We start from the raw sequence: 25,011 nt of genomic DNA, 5'->3' as shown, positions 1-25,011 counted from the left end.
TTGCCTCAGTTATATTTTTAGAGAACTGCAGATACATTCTGACTCATTAATTATTCAGGCATTATTGGACAGCAGTAAATAAAGAGAATCCTGTAAATTCCTCTTTGGGAAATGGTATGATTGATAATCAAAAAAATTTTTTTCTCCCTGTGTCATCTCTCTTTAACACTCCTGATTTCTTCTTTTCTCATCTAAGAATATACTTTCTTCTTCTGAAGCATGACAGCATTATTACTGCCCAGCTGCCACATTAATTCTTGGTCTCTCTGTAACACCCTTCAGACCTCATTCTCCTTGACTGGAACATTCTTCAATACAAAAGGCAAGTGTCACACCTCAGTAGGACTAACTAGTCTTCGCTTTTATGCTCATTGTCGGTAAATACTCCATTGTATCTCTCCACTCTGACTCTCATATTGCTATGTTACTTGTTCCCTGCCATATGGCCTTGATAGTATATGTAAGGGGTTGTGAAATGGGACAGTGAGCGAATTCATGAGACAAGTCTGCAGGCAGATATGCAGTGAGAGCAATAAGCCAGGTTTTGAATGCAAACAAATTCAGGAAAGCTGGCAGAACAGCAGGTTCATCCGTTGCAGCAGAAAGCACGGAGGAACAGAAAACAGAGGGGCAGAAAGCCCAGCTAAGACTTTGAGTGGCACTTTCACAGCTGGTTCTTTTTGTGATGCATGCCAGCACGTGAATCTCACTAACATAAATTTCCCTTACTTCATTAAGCAAATTTTTTCTAGAGAGTCCTTTTTACAAAATCTCCCCCATTTCATCTATGACTCTCCCATCATCACACTGCCATCATTGGTCCTGAATTCTCATTGTTGCTCCTCATCCTCCCTAGTTCCTTACTTCTCTTGGATTCTACTCCTTCTTTTCTCAGCCCTAATTTCCCTGCTTGTATCTCTTGGTAATCATCCTGGTATCTGCACTGCAAACACACAGCTGAGTATCCAGTACTTCTGAGGGCCACCTTTTTTCCTTACTTCTACTTTTGTTTTGAGGAAGAGGTGATGAACAATTTTGGCAGGACAATTTTGTCATTACTTCTCTTCCAGCTACTCGAGTTGCCAGCTGGCATTCTGCTTTCCCCCTTCTTTTAAACACAGCCAAGAGCAGCAGTAAGCTATGGCTCAGGTTTTATGGGCATTCAGATATGACATACACCCTCAGGCCCCAGAATCTACAATAGAACTGGTTTTTTAAGCTTTATTGTAAATCATATTGGCATTTTCCTTAAAATGCAGCGTCCTGAATTCATGCGATTAAGTGGGGATGTCATCACTTATTTTAAAAAAGTCCAGTCCGTAAAGAAAATGTGAGTCAAATGCACCATAAGGACGAAAAAGCAAGCAGAACTATTTAAATCTGTCTTTTTTTAAACCAATGTCAGGAGCTGAGGGAGCAGCACTGACTGATGACTTTAAAACACTTACCTTCGCAATAGTGGGTTAGGCTGTTAGGCCTTTGCTCAGCAGACTGGGCCAGACAGAGGGGATATGATGTGTATTAGATTCAGCTGAAACCCAACCAACATTCCCCCTGTCTTGCAGGATACATGCCTATTATTTCTCCTCCCCAGTGTGCCGCTTCCCAGACCTACTTCTTGTTCTCCAGAAGCATGACTTGGTGAGCCAAGATAACCCTCTCTTTGCTAGTGACCACAAATGAATCCTTCAGGCCCAGTTCACCAACCTTCTCCGACCCAGCATCTGCCGGGCCCAGGGCCCCGCTGGGACCTGCTCCCCGGGCCAGGGTGCTGTGCAGTCAGCTCTTCGTGCCAAGGTCGGAGGAGGGAAGGGGGCGGGAGTCCAAAACGATTTGCATGCTCAGATTGTGTCTCTACAAGGAGAAAGGATGCCTGTGTAACCCCAGCTGCCTAACGCACGTGAGGGAATGTCGTTGTGAAGAGGCAGTTGTGAAGCTTTTACACGGGAAAGTCGGAGATACCACAACAGGAAACTTGTGTGGGGAAAAAAGTGTCGTTTTCAGGCGACTTTAGCCTCACTTTTGCCCGTAACGAAGACAAGGCGAGACACGAGCCTGCGGACTTCTAGTTTGTCAGGACCGGTCACTGCATATGCCTAGGACATTTCTTCTCTCGACTTCTTCCCAGGGACGCGTTTTCCGCAGGTCTGAGCGAGCGGCAAACCGGGCTGACCACAGGGGCCCGGTGGAGGCAGGCAGCGTCTCCCGGGCCCTCCCCAGGGGACCGGGCCCAGCCGGCACCCCTGAGGGGAGCAGAGCGGCGGCGGCGCCGCCCCCGGGCTCGCTGCCTGCCCCTGGGCTCTTTGCAGTGGTGAAAGGGGACTTTCAGCTTTTTTCACGTTTGGGGCAATTAAACGGGGATTTGTAGCCGCCACTACAACACCGCCCCGCCCCCAGAGGCCCGGCCCGGCCTCCCGCCGCCGCCCGGCACCTGACTCCCTCTGGCCGCCTCAGGGCTCGCCCCGCCCCTGCCCGCCCAGTCCCGCCCCGCCCCTGCTCGGCCCCGCCCCTCGCATGCCGCGGCTCGCGCCGCCGCCGCCGCGTCCGTTGGGGCTCGCGCTGCCGGTTGGGCCCCGGCCGCCGCCTGGCGCCGCTGCCGGGGCCGGCGCGGGAGGATGCGGCGGTTTGCGCGGGTGGCGCTGCTGTGCCTGGGCTGCGGCCTCTGCTCGCTGCTCTACGGTTTCAGCCAGCTGGCCCTCTCCCTGGAGCAGGAGCCCGGCGGCGGCCGGGAGCGGCAGGCCCGAGACTCCGCCGCACCCGGCGCCCGGCGGCAGGCAGACGGCGGCCGGGCGGCGGCGGGGAGCGCGGGCCGAGGCGAGGCGGGGGCCGGCAGGTACGGGGTGCGGGGGCCGAGGCCGGGCGGGGGAGGCGGGGGCGCGGGCGGTGGTTCCCCCCGCATTCCTGCGGGGAGGGCCGGGGAGGCGCGGGAGCGCGCTGGCCGCCCTCCCGCGGGCGGAGCGGGGCTCGGCGCCCGCCCTCGCCCCCCGCGGGGGCCGCGGGCGCCCCCGGCTGCTCGGTGCCAGCCGGCACCGCTTGGGCGGCGGGGCGGGGGCGAGGCTGCCGCCGCGGCGCGGGGCCGGGAAAGCTGTTTGGGAGGGAGCGGGGGTGGTGGTGCCGCTGTGTGCTCCTTCCCGAGCAGCTCCGGCGTCCCGCGGGCCGGTTACCGGGGCACAGAGGTTGAAAAAGCCTTACAAACAAGCAAACAAAGAAAACTTTAAAAAGTGGTGTTGCAGGCCAGCCGGTGGCCGAAGCCGGCCCCCGTGCGCGTCCCCGCGGCGGGAGAGGCTGCGCTGCCCGCCGGCCGTGCCCGGTCTGCGAGCGCGTACGCTGCAAGGCAGGGCGACATCAAAACTGGAGGAAACTGGTGTCCTGCTTCGGGAGCTGGCCGGCGGCGTCGCAGTCGTCCCGCGTTAAAATCGGGCTGCTTCCGTGTTGGAATAGGGTAGATGAAGCAAGGAGGGTGCGTTTTCTTCTTCCAAGATACTTTCAGGGTGTTACTCAGTTCTGAAACTTGATGACTTTATGATTATCAAATATAACTTTATTTAAGCAAAAATATTTATTAAGAAAGCCAGTCTTCTCACAGGGAACTGTGAGTTCAGTTTTGCAGTTAAAGGGATGTAAATCCGAGCAGCTCACACTCTGCATAGCTGCATATTTCTGTTGCCTGTCTCCCGTCAGCAGAAATTTTTATGTGGTCAAGCAGTGAGTGAGATTATGGAATGAAAAAAGTACTAGTTTTCCTTTAGATTGGTTTCATGATCCTGTTCACATGTGGCTACCAGAAGGCTAATACTAGGAAAAAAGAGGTGACAAGAAATCCGTTACTAAAGCTGGAGGAGAAATTAGGACGAGGCCTTTCTGGGCCAGCCTACCTCTAACTCTGCTTAGATTCCAGAGCAGTTTAAAGCAATGTCAGTCTGATGGTTTGGCGACTGTCCCTCCTTCCCAGTGGCGCACACGCTCTGGCACCCCCCACACCTTACACTGCTTGTGCTCCTCTGATCAGGCAAGTGAGTTGATCTGGCATGTTGACTGGCCTGAAAACTACCTGGTGTTTGGCCAGCTCAGCGCTCTGAATTGGCTCATCGTGTAATTACGAAAGTGTTGTGCTGGTGCAAAGGAGTTGTGGAGGATGGCAAGATGACAGAAGCTCTGACTTAATCATCTTAAAATATCATGAAACAGCATTCTGAGTTGCTAGGGGTGGAGTCAGCTGAGATGTGAAACCTAGCTTTTCACTGGTGTAAGTACTTTAGAGAATGTGTTTTTTTTTTTCCCCCTATGATTTTGCTTTAGTTCCCATTAATGCAGATTATGACTTGAAAAAACGTGGGGATGCTTGTTCCTCACTTCTAGTTCATGATTAAAAACTCATTGTGAGAAGGTGAAATCTACTAGTTCTTAAAGAACATGATAACTGGAATAAGAGTTAACTTTAACAGTTTTTGTAAGGTTTCATTGGTTTAATAAATCAGTTTTAAATAGAAATGTGAGGAAAAAATCATATGTATGGTATTTGTTTTACTAAAGAAAATATGCAATTTACATGAAGAAAACTTTAGTTGGGTAAAAGATGATAATCTAAATAACTTGTTTTAGTAAACATTGAAATTACTTTCAGGTGCATCATGCTCCTGGTTAGCAAAAGAAGAACCCAGTTTATTTTAAACTGTACTTTTTTCTTTTTTAGTATTTGTATTAAAATGTAGTTTTTAAGTCAAAGATACTGGTGGGGGAGAACCCCAGCAAGGTGCAAGAAGCTTCTTGCTTGCTGGAGTGAGGTGGAATGAGATATAAATCTGACCTATGTTGCAATGTGGAAAAGATTTACAAACTGAGAAAGTTATTTTCCAAAGGTCTTAAGCGCTGTAAATAATTCCTTGTGCATCCAGATTCGTGGGGACATATCTCCTTGCAAAATCAGTGTGTTTGACACCTGTGTGGAAATTCTTTACCTGTAAAGTGATGTCAAACTGAAGGCTCAGGATGAACATCATCCTGTTGTAAATTATTGAAGTTTTATATGCTGTTTGTGCAAACAGCATGTGCAAAACTCAGGTGTGAGTCCAGTCCCCTAGAACGATCCCTAAAAGGCTTTTGTTTAAGGAAAAAATCTGTCCTGTGGCAGTTAAGAAATGCCCCACTGAATGTTTCTTTAGATGTATATTTCAATTATTCTGAAGTATTAAATTGTGTTACATTCTCTTATGTAGTTGATACATTCACCAAGATGTATGTATTGGTGTTTTTCAGTTTTTATACTTCAGCTATATCTTTAGCGGAGACTGAGCGTGATATCCACATAGCTGTTTTTATGCCCACTTCTGACTATCTTGTGATCATGTAATATCCTAAAGGGTTCATAACCTTATAGAGTAAATTGTGTTCAGATATCCTTCTAATCCTTCTTGAAGTTTAACATTTCATATGCGTTAATAGTAACTTTCAGTAATGGGTTGCTTCAGCTGTTGTCACTGATAGCTTTAAAATACAGTCTGGCAAAGCAAATGTTACTGCCCTCTGAAGGCATTTATGCACTCAGCAGTGATTTCCTCTACTCTTTAGCCAAGAAGGGTTTTCTTTGCCTGAATAATCTAGTTTAGTAGATGACGTAAGGGCAGAAATATCTCATACTCTGTGATGGGGGGGGGGAAGTCGAGATTTCTGGTAGTTTTCAGAAACATGCAAACATGAAAACTGCAAGCTTTAAATAAAGCTTAAGCATACCACACCTGGAAGAATTTTGCAATAGTGATGATGCTTTTAAGTAGAAAGTGTTTAATTAAAATGAAGTACCATATTGAAACTAGAATTACAGGTTGAGGCAAGATCCTCCAATAAACATAGTAATTCAGGGGAGCTTGTTGGGTAATCACTTCGGTAAGGAGTTGTTTGTTTCAAAGGCTACAGTAGCCTGAGGAACAAGATGACTAGAAACTAAAGGCTTGTATCTTGAAACTTGATATAAATAGCTGAAAAACATTTCAAGAATTTATTAGCTAAATCCTAAGGTTGGGTTTTAGCTGTGAAAAAGATTAACGTTGAAGGTAAATTGTCCTCCTGATTATTCATTCCAGTGAGAAAAGTAGTAATGAATAGTCAGTGCTGTCATATATAAGAGCTAAATCAGCAATAGATCTGAACTTGAAAAAAAGAAAATACTGAAGTGTCTACTTCCAGAAGATACAAAGGCAGTATATGTAGTCAGCCTTTTTTCGTTTGCTAGTGTGATTTATGGATGAGGAAGAAGGCTGTGAAAAAATGAAAAAAACGTAAGAGTGAATAAATGCATATTTGCTACATGTATGTCATTTAATAGTACTATAATCTGCTGTCTGTGGAGTATCCTTTCAAGTCAGTCTTTCTCCACATGCTTTCAGACCAGTTAACTGGCAGACTGTGCTTATGAGAAGTGAATCTTCAGTTAATTTTATCAATATTGCCACTTCAGTTAGGCAGGTAATGTTCATCTTTCTATTCAGGTCCAAGAAAAGTTCTATCCTAATGGCAAGTTTGAGAAGTAGAGCAGGAATCAGTCTGTCGTCAGTTCCGTGAATTCAGTGAGGTCAAGGAATTTGACCTTATTAAAATGAAACATTTTTCCATTATGCTGTAGTTTAGCATTTTCGTGCAGCCAGCCATACTGTTTTGTTTTGTGACACTGGTATCTGACTGTATCTGTCTCTTGCTCTCTAACTATCCTGGCAAAGGGAGAGTTAAGTGGATTATAGTGCATGGAAAAGTGTAGGAAGTTTACCCACAAGCTTAGACAGCAGAGGAGGGTGGTTGTAATAGCTAGTTCATTCTTTCCTTGCACTGTATGCAGCTGTTTTCATCTGTGTCAGAACTTAACCAGCAGTTTCACCAGAATGCTTCTCAGGTACTCTCGTGCCTTAAGAAATCGGCCTAGAAACTGCCTGAGCATTTCAAAATATGAGTAAAACTTTTAAAAGGATGAAACATTGAACAATTTGAAGTTGAAACTTCATTTTTAAAAAATCTGCTGAATTTATCAAGCAGTTAAGTTGACTAGCAAATGTTATTTTACATAGAAATGTTGTAAATTAATGAAACGTTATCAAGATTTTTCTAGTTAAAAAAGTTTGTCCTGTGTCAGACATTCACGTTACGTCTGCTGTCTCCTAGCTAATAAAGCCATTGCTTCTCTTACAAAATACATTGTGACAAATTTGTGATATTGCTGCAAATGTTCAGGAAAAGCTATTCAGAAGAATCGGAAATTCTCAGTGCATTTGGGAGTTGAGCATCTCTTATCTTCCCAAATTTTTATTCATGTGATTATGAGCAGGAAGGAACTAAAACAGGAACATCCTTCCTGTTTTGCTGCATGTTGTGGGTTATGCTGTAGGAGAGACACCAGTCTGGCTCTGTTAGTTGATTCTTGCAGTTGATTAGATTTGGGTTGTTAATGCAGTACTAACAGGAAGGCAATAGTCATGACTGAAGCTAGTTGACTGCAACCCTCACGATTTGGACATACCGCTAAATGTGCTCTGAAGTTACAGTAGCATGCCACATGGACTGAAAAGTATACTTGAAAGCTATGATCTCCATTAACAGTAAGCCTACCAGTGCCCTTAACAAAAGGACTTTTTTTTTTTTTTTTACCACTGATTGTTGGGGGTTTCCTTATGGTTAAAACTTGACTTGCCTGAGCACAGGGCCTCAGTCTTCATAAATGCGACTTGTGCGTTGCTACGTATTTTGCACACAAATTTAAAATTGTCCTTTAATTCTGAAAAGGATTCTTCTTTTCAGGTCACAATATCACCTTTGCTATGTCTGCAAAACTAAAATTTTTACTATCCAGTTGTGTGGAAGCTAAATTACCTGGTAAAGGTGATTATTAAATGGCTGGTTGCCTAAGGGAGAGATACCTTGAACTGGCACACAGATCTTTGAGAATGCTTGTCTATCATACCAATGATTTTTAGAACTTTGTATTTCTTTGTTTTTGTATTTTTGACAGTGGTTGGTGTTAGGAGTTGTCCAACCCAGTAGTGTGATGGAGGCGAGGGTGCTGCAGTTCCGTGTCCCTGGGTCCAGCCAGTAGTGAAGCTAAGCATTTATTCCCAATGGGCACACATGCCCACAGTGCTTACATGGCTGGCCACAGAGATCAATACAGAGAAAACAGTGCATGCACAACCACAAACAACACAAGCGGCCTGATCCTGTTCCCTTCTCTGGCTGATCAGGGTGAAAGGCTTCTAGTGAAAAATACATTAATGTATACAGTATGGATCCCTCCAGTAACTGGCCTTAGACACTCAGTCTATCCAGGACTGGCTCCTGATCCTCTGGTCTCCCCTGTTGCTGGCCTGGGCATGCTAGCCCATGAGGCTTGCAGCCCCACTTCAGTTGCTGGTACTCAGACCCTCTTAGACATGCACATACATGCACAGATGCATACACTATGGATCCTTCCAGTTACTGGCCTTAGCCTGTGTGGCAGCTGGCTGTGGGACCGCCTCATGCAAATGGGTCTTTTGGGTAGCTGGTCCAGACCTATGGCCTTAACATTAGCCAACCGTCAAACTCCAGAGCCTCTCTGGTGGCTGGCTTGGACCTTCTGGTCCCTCCAGTAGCCACCCCTCAGACCCTAGTCGCTTGTGGCTAGGTTAAGAGAGAGATTCTTTCAGAAGCTCAGACCTTCTGATCCCTGCAAGAGTCTGGCCCAGCCTTATGGCCTGTCTGATACCTGGCTCCAAAGCCTCTTGCTCTACTTGCGGGCTAGTCTGGCTTGATACTTGCTAGTGATTATGTGCGCCAACAAGCACACCCACATGCTATGTGCACACACGTCTCTCCAGTTTCTGGCATGGCAGGCTCATGGGTGCCTATGATCTGCAGCCACCTTTTCATTTGCTGGCACTTGGACTTCTGTGCATGCACATGCACATGGAATGGAGCCCCCCCTTCACCCAGGAAAATAGAAATTGAGTTTAATAAGGAGAGTGGTGATCAGGCACACAACATGGCCAGTCATACTGACTGGCAACCTGCTTACACGTGATTGGACCCTTTTATCATCTTCTCTCTGTTTTTGCATTCTCATTCCTCCCCAGTCCACCTTGATCCCACAGTGAGCCCCACACCCCTGCAGGCAGTCAGTGAGGTGGTCTGGAGAGCCTCTGCTGTTGTCTCATCTGGTGGATCTTCTGCCTGGCCCATGGGCTGACTGCTCTCCTGCATTGGGGCTGGGTCAGGGTGCTCCATGTGCTTGGGTTAGATTGCTGGGTTTCCTTCACCTGACATTATTTTCTTGTTTCTATTTCTGGAGAGTAGCCTTTAATCACATAACCTGTAATAGATGTGAGCAAAATATCCCTCCCTAATGCTGAAGGTGACTATTCCTGTCTGACTAGTAACCTCGCTCAGGTAACAATGACTGTGCCTGTTTGATGAACAGATACAGTGCATCTCCCTAGCTTTGTAAAGCACTTGTGGCACTTACTTGTAGCCTAAGCTTTTCTCAGGTTTTATTTCAGGTAAAAAAAAAATCTTCATGAGTGCATTTTGAATGATCTTATTGTGAATAACAAGAAGAAAATGCTGTCCGATGATTCCAGTCTCTTGATCCTTTGTATGCGAAAGCTTTATGGAATATGGCAGGGAAAAATGTCTTAGTCTGACATTAGGTAATTTACATACATAAGTATCCTAGTAACATTTTTGTTTCCAACATGAAATTTATGAACCAAATCCAAGGTTGACAACCTTGTCATCGTGCTAAATGGGATATTGGAAAGGCCTAATGTGTCAGAGAAATGACTTAGGCATTAATTCAAGCTTACCTCTTGCCTTGGTAGTCTGGATAGGATAGTAGCTCAAGGCAGCTAAGAAAAAAACAGCTCTTGACAGCTGGAAGAGGAATCCCCTGTAATAATGATAATAAGATAATAATCTTCCAAACCAGAAAACTGTTTTTGAGAGATAGTCTATTAATTTATCCTGGAAGTAATGAGAGACAGTTACTTCAAAAAGGTACAGCGTGGAGATGGTAAAGATTGTTCTTCAGATAAGCACAAGGTCTTAATGTGCCTTGAAGTTTTTAAGAAACTTCAAAAGCCACAAAGATTAAGGTAAGAAAGAATCTGGCAGAGAGAACTTGTGGGTTTATACCATTTACTTTCCCGAAAGGAGTGCAGGTATCCCAGTCACAATCTACATTATTCTTTTTTGTACGTGGATATTTATTTGTGGAGACCATTCTTAAGTCATGAGATAGAATTACTTGATTAATTCTTGCAAATACATGTATCTACAGGATATGAGGATTTCCTGCGATCTCTACCAGAGAACTGCTCCACCCCCTAACACTTAATGAGGCTTTGTGAAACAGTGTGTTTATCAGGTCATTTTTCTCAAGTGTTGACAAAAGAAGAAATTATACAGCTTGCCATTTTTGATGCTTGTCGTGGTTTAACCTGGCAGGCAGCCAAATACCACGCAGCCGCTCACTCACTCCCCCCGCCCCCCCCAGTGGGACGGGGAGAGAATTGGAAGGGTAAGAGTGAGAAAACTCGTGGGTTGAGATAAAGACAGTTTAATAGAACAGAAAAGGGAAAATAATGATAATAAATAATAATAGAATATACAAAATGAGTGATACACAATACAATTGCTCACCACCCGCGCTGACCGATAACCAAGTAGCGATCGGTACTTCCTGGATCATGCCTACCGTTCATATACTGAGTATGATGTCACATGGTATGGAATACCCCATTAGCCAGCTGGGCTGGCTGTCCTGATTATGTTCCCTCCCATCTTGTGTACCTAGCTCAGTCAGTAGGCACGGGAGCTGTCCTTGGACTAGGAGGGCACTTAGCAACAACTGAAAACATCAGTGTGTTATCAACATTCTCCTCATACTAAATCCAAAACACAGCACTAGGAAGAAATTTAACCCTATCCCAGCCGAAACTGGGACAATGCTACATTAATCTATTAGATCTGGTATCCACAAAACATTGGCCTTTACAGATACCAGATAACCCTACCAAGATGATGCTGATTCATTTCAAACTTTCAAAGCCAACTTCCAGTAGAGTTCTGAGCTGTAGTCCTTAAATACCTTTTTATCATCAAGTTTTTGTACGGGTTTTCTTCTTGCACATGTCTTTCTTTCACAGATACCAACTTTCAAAGGAGGATAAACACTTTAGTGTCACCAGGGCAGGAAGAGGGAGCGGAGGAGGTCACTCAAGAGTATACCCCTTGCTTTGCAATATTCTATTTGCTCATTTAAGATTTTAAATCTTGGTGTTGATTTCTTCACCAGAACCTTTGAAAAGACACTTCTGTCTAGCGCTCTTTTTAAATATTTCCTTATTACTGTTGCATAAAATGTAGTGGTGGACTAGTAAAACCTGCTTTGTTAGTTGTTAGTGTAGCACGAGTCAATAAATTATTAGTTTTGTCGTTAGTATGGAGAAGGAAAACTTGGCAGATGTGGTGATAATTTCTGTATTGCATTAACCTTTCGTTATGAAACAATGGAATTTGTTGGTGCTGCAAAGCCCTGTTTTTTGTTAAAAATCAGCTTTGCAGGTTTGCTCTGAGTAGAGTCATGGATGAATAGGGATTGTGTTTAAATGGACAATGTAACTTTGAAAATGAAATGTTCTACTTGCTCCTCTGCTTGAAATAGACAAAGGTATTGCAAAGGTGAAGGAGTTCTTTCCAGCAGTAAGTGTTGCCATTCACTCTATTACCTATGGACTTATACTAAGCCAAGAACATAGAATGACCCTTAGAAATCCCAGCCTGTCTGTGTTTTCTCACTCTGAAAATACACAGAGAGGAAAGGCTGAAGGATGGGGACCATTCTTCCTTAAAAGAATCCTCCTGGTTGGCACCTAATACCTCCTCTTTTGTATTATCCAAGTTCCATTACATAGCCAGTCTTCTGCCAGGTAATTAACTATTCAAGTTATGTTTGAGCTAGAAAATAATCCATTTAACTTTGCCATAAAATCAGTAACATTTATATAGATTATTTTTGTCTTGTCCTGTTAGGTGTAAGAATTTGTCTGTATCTTTCTGGAATTCCTATTGGATGCTGCCCTCTGATGTTTGTGGAATGAACTGCTTTTGGGAAGCTGCTTTTAGGTAGGATCTATTATTAAATAGTACTTTTATTATTTGATTGCAGACAGGTGTAGCTGATAAGTATTTTTGGCTATTTAGCAAGGTGACAAAGCAAAATATTTTGATTGCTTCACATGCATTTCACCTGCTTATATTATGGTTGACTTTAGCTGGGCTTTCTCCTGTTCTATTATGTTTTTAAAATTGTAGACTCAAGTGTTATTACACAGAGTAGATTTTTTCAGTTATGTTGCTTCATTAAATAGAGATTTGCTAATATATTTACTGAATATATTGCTATATTCAGTAAAAAGTCTATCTGAATATAGTCTGAGAAGTTACTGATGAATTAATTATTTTTGATAAATAATACCCATGATGTAACTTGCATAAAAACTTATGCTGATATGCTTAGTAGTTAAGTTTGGAGTTTTTTATTCAACTTACATGTTTTATAGAATTTGAGGAGGATACTTCATCCAAAAGCACTGAAACAACCATTTTAGAATGTGCTTTAAGATACAGTATGTTAAAGCATAGACTGTGTCCTTAAATTAGCATCTTTAACAGTAAGTTTAAATGTTTTGATGTGGTTGTACAGGTGCTTTAGGCTGTCAGATTACGGAAGTAGCTTGAAAAGAAATGGAAGAAGCCTTAAGCTACTTGACAGATATGTTCTCTAAACTGCATAGTTCTCCTCAGTATGTAACTAAAGTTTTAAGTCAATTTTTCTTATATTTAAAATTTTACTGATCATCCTTTGATATGATTCTCTCTTCCTCTTAGTCTGAAGAGTGACTATTTCTAGGGAAGCCAATGAAAAAAAAAAGTTTAGCTTCACAAGACTTAATGTATGTTTGAAAATTATGATTGTGGGAAGGACTTTAGATCTGGGCTCTATTCCTCTCACCTTACGTGCTGTCAGTGCTTTTTAAGCTCATCAGTGGTCAAGAAGTTACTTAAAGACATGGCTTAGATTGACTTTCAGTCTGTTAGTGAACTGCACGTGTAATTTGGGACTGTTGAATCTTTCTCGATGCCCTTGGTAGCCAGCGTGTCAATCCACAGGGATTCATCTGACTTTCCCTTTGGCAGATTTAGCTGTCTGAATGGACTCAATTCACTCTTTTTTTTCCCTTAAAGGTTAGCTTTTCGGAGTTTAGCTTTATGAAGTTTAGCAGAGGGGGGTAAACTAGATGTCAATGCTGTTGTGGTGGAGGGCGTAGGGGCTTAGCCTATGCTTAGTGGAGGGACAGGATGTGGTTGTAAGCTTCATTCATCCATGGACATCTGAGCCGGTCTAACAGTTGTGTAGTGCTGAGAGAGGAGAGGGTCTCACTGTTTTCTGACCCCATTGACTGTGATGATGTCCATGAACTCTCCACAATTCAATGTAATGCACTAAAATAGCAGAAAACTCCCTTTGTGGATTTTCTGCCAGACTTAAGGCAAGTGGGAACTTGGAATCAGAAGTGGAGAAACCCCATGCAGATCCTTTGCACGTACCTTAAGTTGTAACTTGTATTATTCTACTAAGAATGCCATATGTGGTAATGAAGACAAGTCTGTTGAAGTATGCATTGATTATGACATTACTGGGCGAGTGCAGTTTCTTTCATGGTGAACTAATTGTCATGGTGAACCCCTAATATTTGCAAAATGTCATGTTTATACATTTTGAAACTGAAAGAAAAAAAACTGCTTAAATGTGTAAAGGGGATGTGGTGTTCAGATTAATCATTTCAGATTGAGTTTGATTATTTTATCAAAATATTACTATTAAATTAATCCCCATATGTTGTGCTGACTCTGGTGCTTGTTGAATTCCTCAGTAAGATGCTCTAACTTCAGAGGGGGCCCCCTTCTCTCCTCCAAACTTTATTTATTTTGTCGTCTGTTTAATAAGTTTAGTTGGTTTCAGAGAGGTGCAGTGACTTTGTGTAAGGGAAGAGGTGAGGAAGATGGCAGAGAGGAGGAGAAAGTGCTCTCTCTTTGGATAGCAGCAAGCAATTACAATGGCTCAGCACCTGAACCTGCTGCCTAAGCCTCATTTCCTGGTATGTGCTGGAATAACACAGAAGATAGTTGCAGTTCGGTTTCAGCTTTGTATATGAGTTATAATTTTGTTTAACTCTGAAACAAAATATGTGCATTGTACTAGGTGCACTGAGAAGCTGAAGGGTTTAGACCTTTGGTATCATCTTACGCTTTTAACATGTTACTTGGTCATTGTTCTCAAGTTTGTAGTCAGATTTATGGAAGAAGAGGAATGAACTTAATTCCATGCAAGTCTATTAACCACAGCAAATGAAGTCTAGCACTCTTGTTTTCTGAGATTGTGTGTATAGGGCCACTTCAAGATTCTTCATGAAGATAAAGCCTCTTAAAAGCTTTTTCTGTAGAGAGGCAACATTGTGGTTCTAAATTGGGTATCTTTTGAAATAGAAAGGAGTGAGAGTACCATAGTGTTTTATTCTAAATAATTTGATCCTGGGTTGACTAAGCCTTTGTGTTCTTGTTAAGTGCAGTTGTTGTAGTGAGGTGCAGAATAAAGCTGGACTCTGAAGAGACTGGGGTAGGGAGAGGGGTATGAGAAAAACTTAAAAGCTGCATATCTAATTGAAGTCTTAGGATAGCTAACTCCACTGCCTATAGATGTGCCAACAAAATAATGGGAATTCTGATGAGTTTGCTTTTAATAGAAATGGCAGAGTCTGGTCATTGAACTGCACTGACACTTATCTTGAATCTTCTATTTGGCCTGGTTTAATCCATAAAAAGAGAACACCACTATCCAGATTATAAATCAGTTTGTGAATGGAGATTCTGGAGTTCTATTCTTGCTGTTTCAGTAAACTAACCAAATGAGTTTGTTCAGAGTAGCAGACCATTTAGCCAGAATTTCTTTGCCAATAGTAGATTCATAAAATTTATTTCAATGTTAGAATGTCTCTTTTCCCTTTACCAGTGAAGTTTTTCAAACATTGGAAGGTAGTCTTTCAGCTTTTGGATTTTTAAGTCTTTTCTTTGAAAAAACTTAGCTTGTTTTCTCTCTGTTTCTAACTTGAAATTCCAGTTGGCTTTTTTTCTCCTGGATATCAGAACCACAGGGATTTGTTTATCCATGAGAGAAAGAACTTGGCATAGACATTTTTGAAATGCAGCTTGCTACATCATTTCCTCTGAGTAGCTGTAAGTGCATAAAGCGTGAAGTGACAACTAATGTTCTTGTGAAGTGACAACTAATGTTCTGTGGATTTTAAGACTCAAGTTAGTATAATAGAAGTGTTGGAGGCCTATAGAGGAATCTGGAAATTTTTTAGGAGAGAGGTGTATATATAGATTTCAATATGACTTATGCTATGGCTAATTCAATGTCATTTGAAATCAATGAGCTCTGAGCAGTTGCTGATTCTAACAATGGATAATAAGGATCTTGTCTCTTTAAGTTATCAGTGTAAGATCATAGAATCGTTTAGGTTGGAAAAGACCTTTAAGATCATCAAGTCCAACCACTAACCTAGCACTGCCAAGTCCACCTAAGCACCACATCTACACATCCTTTAAATACCTCCAGGGATGGTGACTCAACCCTGGGCAGTCTGTTCCAATGCTTGGCAACCCTTTCGGTGAAGATATTTTTCCTAATATCCAATCTAAACCTCCCCTGGCGCAACTTGAGGCCATTTCCTCTCGTCCTATCACTTGTTACTTGGGAGAAGAGACCGACACCCACCTCGCTACAACCTCCTTTCAGGTAGTTGTAGTGCGCGATAAGGTCTTTCCTGAGCCTTCTCTTCTCCAGACTAAATAACCGCAGTTCCCTCAGCCGCTCCTCATAAGACTTGTGCTCCAGACCCTTCACCAGTTTCATTGCCCTTCTCTGGACACGCTCCAGCACCTCCATGTCCTTCTTGTAGTGAGGGGCCCAAAACTGAACACAGGATTCGAGGTGCAGCCTCACCAGTGCCGAGTACAGGGGCACGATCACCTCCCTGCTCCTGCTGGCCACACTATTTCTGATACAGGCCAGGACGCTGTTGGCCGCCTTGGCCACCTGGGCACACTGCTGGCTCATGTTCAGCCGGCTGTCAACCAGCACCCCCAGGTCCTTTTCCTCTGGGCAGCTTTCCAGCCACTCTTCCCCAAGCCTGTAGCGTTGCATGGGGTTGTTGTGGCCAAAGTGCAGGACCCGGCACTTGGCCTTGTTGAACCTCATACAATTGGCCTCAGCCCATCGATCCAGCCTGTCCAGGTCCCTCTGCAGAGCCTTCCTACCCTCGAGCAGATTAACACGCCTGCCCAGCTTGGTGTCGTCTGCAAACTTACTGAGGGAGCACTCGATCCCCTCGTCCAGATCATTGATAAAGATACTAAACAGAACTGTCCCCAAAACTGAGCCCTGGGGAACACCACTTGTGACCGGCCGCCAACTGGATTTAACTCCATTCACCACAACTCTTTGGGCCTGGCCATCCAGCCAGTTTTTGCCCAGTGAAGAGTACACCCATCCAAGCCATGAGCAACCTGTTTCTCCAGGAGAATGCTGTGGGAAAGGGTGTCAAAGGCTTTACTGAAGTCCAGGTAGGCCACATCCACAGCCTTTCTCTCATCCACTAAGCGGGTCACCTGATCATAGAAGGAGATCAGGTTTGTCAAGCGGGACCTGCCTTTCATAAACCCATGCAGACTGGGCCTGGTCACCTGGTTGTCCTGTACGTGCCATGTGACGGCACTCAGGATGATCTGCTCCATAATCTTCCCCAGCACTGAGGTCAGGCTGACCGGCCTATAGTTCCTTGGGTCCTCCTTCCGGCCCTTCTTGCGGGTGGGCATCACATTTGCTAACCTCCAGTCAACTGGGACCTCCTCGTTAGCCAGGACTGCTGATAAATGATGGAAAGTAGCTTGGTGAGCACTTCTGCCAGCTCTCTTGGTACCCTTGGGTGGATCCCATCCAGCCCCATAGACTTGTGTGTGTCTAAGTGGTGTGGCAGGTCGCTAACCATTTCCCCTTGGATTATGGGGGTTTCATTCTGCTCCCCGTCCCTGTCTTCCAGCTCAGGGGGCTGGGTACCCGGAGAACAACTGGTCTTGCTATTAAAGCCACTGTCCACTGGCCACTGTCGTGAGAGACAACAAAAAATGCTAACCTGGCCACTGTCGTGAGAGACAACAAAAAATGCTTTTATAAGTATGTTAATGACAAAAGGAGAGCCAAGGAGAATCTCCATCCTCTATTGGATGCGGGGGGGGAACGTTGCCACCAAGGATGAGGAAAAGGCTGAGGTACTCAACGCCTTCTTTGCCTCAGTCTTTAGTAGTCAGAATGGTTATCCTCAGGGTACTCAGCCCCCTGAGCTGGAAGACAGGGACGACAAGCAGGATAAACCCCCCATAATTCAAGAGGATGAAGTTCATGACCTGCTATGCCACCTGGATGTTCACAAGTCTATGGGGCCGGATGGGATCCACCCGAGGGTTCTGAGGGAGCTGGCGGAGGAGCTTGCCGAGCCGCTCTCCATCATTTACCAGCAGTCCTGGTTAACTGGGGAAGTCCCGGACGACTGGAGGCTCGCCAATGTGACTCCCATCTACAAGAAGGGCCGGAAGGAGGATCCGGGGAACTACAGGCCGGTCAGCCTGACCTCGGTGCCGGGGAAGATCATGGAGCGGTTGGTTTTGAGGGTGCTCACGAGCCATGTCCGGGACAACCAGGGGATCAGGCCCAGCCAGCACGGGTTCATGGAAGGCAGGTCCTGCTTGACCAACCTGATCTCCTTCTATGACCAGGTGACCCGCCTAGTGGATGAGGGAAAGGCAGTGGATGTGGTCTACTTGGACTTCAGTAAGGCCTTTGACACTGTCTCCCACAGCATTCTCCTAGAGAAGCTGGCGGCTCACGGCCTAGACAGGTGCACTCTTCGCTGGGCAAAAAACTGGCTGGATGGCCGAGCCCAGAGAGTTGTGGTGAACGGAGTTAAATCCAGTTGGCGGCCGGTCACGAGCGGTGTTCCCCAGGGCTCAGTTTTGGGGCCGGTCCTGTTCAATATCTTCATCAATGATCTGGACGAGGGGATCGAGTGCTCCCTCAGTAAGTTTGCAGACGACACCAAGTTGGGCGGGAGTGTTGATCTGCTGGAGGGTAGGAAGGCTCTGCAGAGGGACCTGGACAGGCTGGATCGATGGGCCGAGGCCAACTGTATGAGATTCAACAAGGCCAAGTGCCGGGTCCTGCACTTCGGCCACAACAACCCCAGGCAACGCTACAGGCTTGGGGAAGAGTGGCTGGAAAGCTGCCCAGAGGAAAAGGACCTGGGGGTACTGGTTGACAGCCGGCTGAACATGAGCCGGCAGTGTGCTCAGGTGGCCAAGAAGGCCAACGGCATCCTGGCCTGTATCAGAAATAGTGTGGCCAGCAGGAATAGGGAGGTGATCGTGCCCCTGTACTCGGCACTGGTGAGGCCGCACCTCGAATACTGTGTTCAGTTTTGGGCCCCTCACTACAAGAAGGACATGGAGGTGCTGGAGCGCGTCCAGAGGAGGGCAACGAAGCTGGTGAAGGGCCTGGAGCACAAGTCTTATGAGGAGCGGCTGAGGGAACTGGGGTTGTTTAGCCTGGAGAAGAGGAGGCTGAGGGGAGACCTCATCGCACTCTACAACTACCTGAAAGGAGGGTGTAGCGAGGTGGGTGTTGGTCTCTTCTGCCAAGTAACTAGCGATAGGACAAGAGGAAATGGCCTCAAGTTGTGCCAAGGGAGGTTTAGATTGAACATTAGGAAAAATTTTTTTACTGAAAGAGTGGTCAGGCCTTGGAACAGGCTGCCCAGGGAAGTGGTGGAGTCACCATCCCTGGAGGTATTTAAAAGACGTGTAGATGAGGCCCTTAGGGACATGGTGTAGTGGGCATGGTGGTGTTGGGTTGACGGTTGGACACGATGATCTTAGAGGTCTTTTCCAACCTGTATGATTCTATGATTCTATGATTCTATGAAAGACTGCGGCAAAGAAGGCATTAAGTATCAGCCTTTTCCTCATCCTTTGTCACAGATCTATTGCCTGTGCTGTATATGGGAAGGATTTGGAGCTATTCTGCACCCACATTTTTTATCACCATTCTGATTATCAACATTATTGAGACAGAATGTCTTGTGTTGTGCTTTTGGTATAGAATATTTGTTAGCTTTCGCATTGATAGAGGAAGCATGAGATCACTTTTACAGAGAGTGGTATAGATTTTATCAAAAATTTTAAAAATGCTGATAAAGATAACATGAGGCTCAGGATTCACATGATGTAGATGATGCGTATCTTTTCTAGGACAACTTTCAAGGTGCTCGGTGTCATCTAGCTGGTATGGCTGCTTATTTCCTACTGAGACTGATTAAGAAGAAATTCTTAGGGGTCATTACTATAGCTATCTGACCTGCCTGATTTCAGTTGTTGGATGTTGCTTCTAAGTGGGTTTTAACTTGCATTGCCTATTAAAAAAGTAATTTTTGAGTATATTGAGGTCCTGGTGGTGTGGATATATTGAGATGAATTGTGACAGTCCTGAAAAACAGGACTTCTCCTCTAAATTAGCCAGCTCATTGGAGGACGGGGCTTCGGACTTTTATAGTAAATTTTTAAATGGCTAATATATTGTAACTTCAAACCTACTCATTGAGTTTGTAATTGAATAGATGACATTTGGACATCATATGCACTGGTATCATTAGCATACTTTCGCAAAATAAGCTCTGATTATGACCTATTTTTAATTCAGTGCAGTAGTAGAAAGTTAAGAAGCTGAATAAAACCTAGAATTTTCATCACTTTCAAATCCAGATAATTTCTGTAGTTACTTGTAATAAGTGTGGGAATGATTTAACAGTTGCATTTTAATCAGCGTAGGCTTTGTTGCCTTCTCACTCTGCCTATTTGCTTTTCTTTTTCTGGTGACTAAAGGCTGCTGGGTTAGGCTCCTTAATGATCGATTGATTTAGATCAAACCCAAAGCATTAAAAGAAAAAAGGATGTGATAAGTAAGCCATCTGTATTGTATTTGTACCTGCTATTTGTTTTTTCTGAGGCACATCGTGGTGCCAGGTTTGAAATAATACAAGTTGATTATAGGAAAATATTTTCCCTGCATATTCTAACGAATATAATTTGCATTTTCCATGCTAATTGTCAAAAAGCTTGTATGGGTAAAATATTTGTGCTGATAATGTGGTAGCTTTTTATACTGAAGAAAAAAACACATTTGCAGTAGGGTGCTGTTTGTTCTTTTTGTAGGTGTAAACAACTTTAACACAGCTGAGCCTGGCAACCTACTCCGTTTGGTTATAATATCAAGGAAAGTTAGTTTAATGATGTTGTGGAAAGGCTGAGAGCCTTTATTAAGCAACCTTGTTTAGGAAGCTGAATGTTGCATGCCACGTGTGTTACAGACTATATAGGGAAAAGATCAAAGAAAAGCAAGGCTGTAGCTCTATCAGAACCAGTATAGGAAAACTTGTTTTGATGTAGAATAATTTTTAAAATGTTTCTTTGTAACCTACAAAATAATTCTTACATCCTTGTATTACCGTTATGTAATACGGTGGTGGTTGTACATAAAAACTGGTGGTGCAAGCTATGATGACAGCAGTTTTCTCAGAAAATAATAAATATTCTTACATTGTTCAAAACTCATGCGATTTTATTAAAAATGGTAACTCCTCAATGGGCCAGAGTAAAATTTGAAAGAACAACTGAGGTCAATTTATTGCTTCAGTTATTCATACCACTCTGTGCTCTCAGTACCTGGATGCTAATCTTTCCTTCTTTGGCTTCTCCAGCCATGTTAAGGGAATAGGAGAGGACAGCTTGATTGCCAGTGAACTTGGGCAGGGAGCTCGGTGTTGATCCCTAGGCATGTTCTTCGTAGTACATCAACGGATGGGGAAAAAGGAACTCTAGTGCACAAAGCTTGTAATACAGAATTAAGGCTGACTGTGGTTCCCTCGTGGCTTTCCGTAATAACAGTGCCAGAATACTTCAATGTGGCTTAAAAAAAGGAGAAAAATAAAATTGCCTTCGGTCACGCTGACAACTCTTTGAATGGTACCCAGGTCACATAAGATGCTGTAACACTGCGGCTGCTCTGGAAGGTTTGGAGCTTGGAAGGCAGCAGTGTGTGTGTGCAGCAGAAGAAGCTGTTGTACTGTGACCTCAGTAAAGCAGGCTAGGACTGGGACAGGCTTAATGATCACAAATTAGATGGAGTTGTATACAGGATTCCTTTTGTCTGTTTGGTTTGGTACCCTCTCACCTGTGCTCTTAACGTGTTACGTAAGAACAAGAATAGGAGAACCCTACCTTAAACATATGCAGGAGACCCCCTGCTGCAGTACCTTGTGCCAAGTCTGGAGGGCAGAGCTAAGATTTTCAGGAGCTGATGAGTATTTTAGCGACGTTATCATTTAGGTTCTGGGTTTTTTCCAGGAAGTTCAGCTGGGATGCAGTGAAGGTTCTAGAAGAGTACAACCCGTCAAAACATACTTCTGTAGCTTACTACCAAATTATTACTTCATAATTTTAATTGACCTAGAAATGCTAATTTAATATACAGTGTGTCATGGTATACATCTTTAAACATAAGGCAGTGTCTCGACAGACAGGCTCTGGAAAATCTTGTTGTAGCAGATTCATTGAGCATATCCAGCTATGTTCCTCTGTAAGAGATTATTAACCCCACAGCAGAATTAATCAGTACAGAATGAAGGTCTATGTGTCAACACAGAAGTACTTCAGGGCAAGGCTACCTGGCCTTATGCTGCTGATGAGCAGCATGTTTTAAAGTATATGTTTTTGCTCTCACAGTGTCGAAGTGGATTGTTTTAAATGTGTTTTCTAAATTCATGGGAGTATGTGTGGTGTTCTTTCAAGTGTTTTATTTGATTTATTTTTAGTGTCCCTACCACTCATGTGTAATTAGTATCCTCAGACGAATTAAGTTCTCCTATTTGTCGCTAAACACTCAAATCCTGTCATGGCTTCCTGCTCAGTACCTTCTGTTGGATTACAGGTGCATTCTTTGCTCTTCCATTTTAATTACCAGAGGGTTTTTTTTCCCCTGCAGGAGCTAGAGCGCTCCCACATTATTGGAGATTTTTTTTTTTCTTTAGAAATTAGGTCTGTCAAGTTTTCCTTGTTAGTCTATCCAAAAGCCTTACTAAAATACAGTTTGTATTTCACTATGTTGTTTCTTTTTCCAGCTTTTCACTTCTCCCACACCAAAACATCAGGCTACTAGTAATTAGAAATATGTATGTAAAAATCTGCATTTGTATTTTTGTGTTTTCCACGTTGCCTCTGAACATTTTTTTGAAAGTATCTCCTCACTTTTGAAAGTGTCTTAACACTTTTAGAACCTGGATTTGAGGTTCAGTAAGGGTATTGCTCTGATACCAGAGCTTGCTCAAGTTCAGACAAGTTACGGTTCTGTCAAATACATTTTATTTTACCCATGGTCAACTCAGCTATTGAACTGCTAAAAAAAAAATCTGTTGCTGAAAAATCCTATGTCATTAGGTCATACCAGACCCAGGGCTGTCTAAATGAACAAGGTTTTCCTTCCCCTGTCTTTTGGTGAGGTAGTTGCATGACTAACTGCAGTGGAGGGAAGATGGGGAAAAGGGTTACAGAGGTTGGATGATTCAGGAAGGACAAGTAGAGAAGGGAGCAGTTGAGGGTGGATAATTTTGAAAGGAATTAGAGGAAGGACCAAAGTCATGCAGACATAATATTGAAGAAGGGAGTGAGACAAGTCATGGCATAGATAACTGGCTCTGTGGGTGGGGCATATTAATATTGAAGGTGAGACAGCAGAGCTCAAGCTGGACAACTTAAACTTTAGGCTGCTTCTAGCGGGAGGAGGAGGAAAAAATGATGAAAGATGCTGTCAGTGGAGGATTAGCACAAGAGGTAAGTAGTTAGTGTCCCTGGATGAAGATGGGGCAATGGGGAGTTGAGAGAGATGTGTATGTAGGGAGAGGAGCAGCACTGAGGCCTGATTATTAAAAAGGAGGCTGTGATTGCCAGTGGTCTGTATGCAGGGAAGTCAAATGCAGCTTATAATCACTAAAGAATGTCTCTTCATGGAGTCTGGAGTAAGAACCACAATTCTGGAGTCTCATAACTTCTCCTCCTGTAATATGTCTCTGAGGCCTAATATGTCTCATTCCTTTCTTAGCAGATAGTCCCCAAACAGAATGGTGGCCTGTTCTTTCCAATGGCTTCTTGCTCCATCTGCTTCAGGGATAAAGCTTTGTGTTGTGGACTTACGGATCTGAGTCCAGCTGTCCCTCATACTGTGCAAGCTGAAATTCAGTTATTATTAGCTTTTTCTAAATATTTTTTTGCCTTTTAAAAAAATTATTTTTAAGCACAGATTTAAAAAAATTGAACTCATGAAGTCAGAAACTCAGAACAGAGATTGTGTGAACAAAGTGAGTGTAAAAGCATTATAATATGATCAGTCTGGTTTTTGTTGTGTGGCTTGAAATGTTCTTTTATTCGCAGATGTCACTAGACGTAGAAATAATAAAATACAGTCTTTGAATCTCAATGCGTTTTAGAGTTGCTTTGGCATAATTTTTGTCATACCTTATTCATGGAAAGCCATGTGTTACATGTGGTTCAGGAACTTGGCTTTCAGCTATGCAGTTTGTGTAGTTTGTGCCCTTATTTATCACACGACCTTGCAATATCACTGTAGGCTCTCATGACTTCAGGGCTTAATTATTGTAATTCCCTTTTCAGTGGGTTAGTGAGGCTAATCTGCTGCTTGCAGCTTGCTTATTTGTGGGTTTCAGCTACCCTCATCACATTCAGCTTGCTTTGTGTGTTTTACATTAGCTACTTACTACATGGTGTAATGTTTAAATTAGCTTTATGTATAAAGGTCTGAATGGGCATGCTTTGGTTACATTTAAAGATTCTATTTTTTTTTTTCCCTGTTAACCTGAACTAATTTTTCAGGTTTTGCTGCAAGACTTATAAAAGGTTTAAGTCTGTGGATTAGATCATCTGAATATAGATGTCTGCATATAGGTGTCTATGTCAGGTAGGTCTTAAGTGGTCATTAAAAATGAAAGAGTGTAGAGAATGATCCAGGTGACTAGCCATTAAGTTGCTGAGAAGTAAATGGCTGGTGTTAATTGAGAAGCACTTGGGTATTCTAGACGTCTCCTTAGGACTAGTAGATACAACATGATCTTTGAGACACCCAGTCCTTCTGGACTGGCACCTGGAGGTCAGGTGGGATATTCTAGACCTTATTAAATGGCACTATACCTATGTTAAAAAATTGAATCAAGCCCTAGGTATTAACTTTGAAATAAGATGAATTGGTGTCTGTGCTCCATATCCTGCTCACTAGATCTCCATTGGCTTTACTGAGACGTTGGACACAATCTCTTATGTCAGCATCCTCATTTAGGTGTCCTATTTTGGATCTGAATCCTATCTATGAGGTCTTTCATCCATGTGATTTTTAATAATGCCCCAAACCTTGACTTAAGATTGACTGCATGGTCTAATTAAAATTTTATTAATCTTAAATCCCTGGGATGCTAGAGGTTTTTAGTTCCAGGGCATTAAACTCTTCCAAAACTCAGAATGTTTTTTAAATGCAGCCATTATTTATGGCATTAAACTTCAGCAGTTTTATAGTGATATCTTTGCTTATATTTTGCCTCATGGAACTCAAAATAATCTGTGTTGCTTTTCCATGCCTTAAAGAAAAAAAAGGCATATTTGCATAGTATCTTTTGTCAATTGAAAGGAAAACTTATATGCATCTAAATGTTTTAGTTACATAAATTGGGTGGAGATTATGTGCTAAGAATCACATCTGTTAAT

At 43.3% G+C, this 25,011-nt stretch overlaps 1 protein-coding gene across 1 annotated transcript in view; it reads left to right on the top strand.

The window, feature by feature from the left end:
* Nucleotides 1–2,615: 2,615 nt before the first annotated feature.
* GXYLT1 (glucoside xylosyltransferase 1) overlaps nucleotides 2,616–25,011 on the top strand; it is a 38,107-nt gene continuing 15,711 nt past the window's right edge. The window contains exons 1-2 of the mRNA XM_075147920.1: nucleotides 2,616–2,833; nucleotides 12,049–12,141. Coding sequence (XP_075004021.1) covers nucleotides 2,616–2,833; nucleotides 12,049–12,141 — 311 coding nt within the window. The remainder of the gene's footprint in view (nucleotides 2,834–12,048; nucleotides 12,142–25,011) is intronic.

This window comes from Calonectris borealis, chromosome 1 (assembly GCF_964195595.1).
Source record: "Calonectris borealis chromosome 1, bCalBor7.hap1.2, whole genome shotgun sequence".
In the NCBI taxonomy this organism is placed as follows: domain Eukaryota; kingdom Metazoa; phylum Chordata; class Aves; order Procellariiformes; family Procellariidae; genus Calonectris; species Calonectris borealis.
The sequence above is the reverse complement of the archived record's forward strand: the minus strand, read 5'-3'. Positions and strand labels throughout refer to the sequence as shown.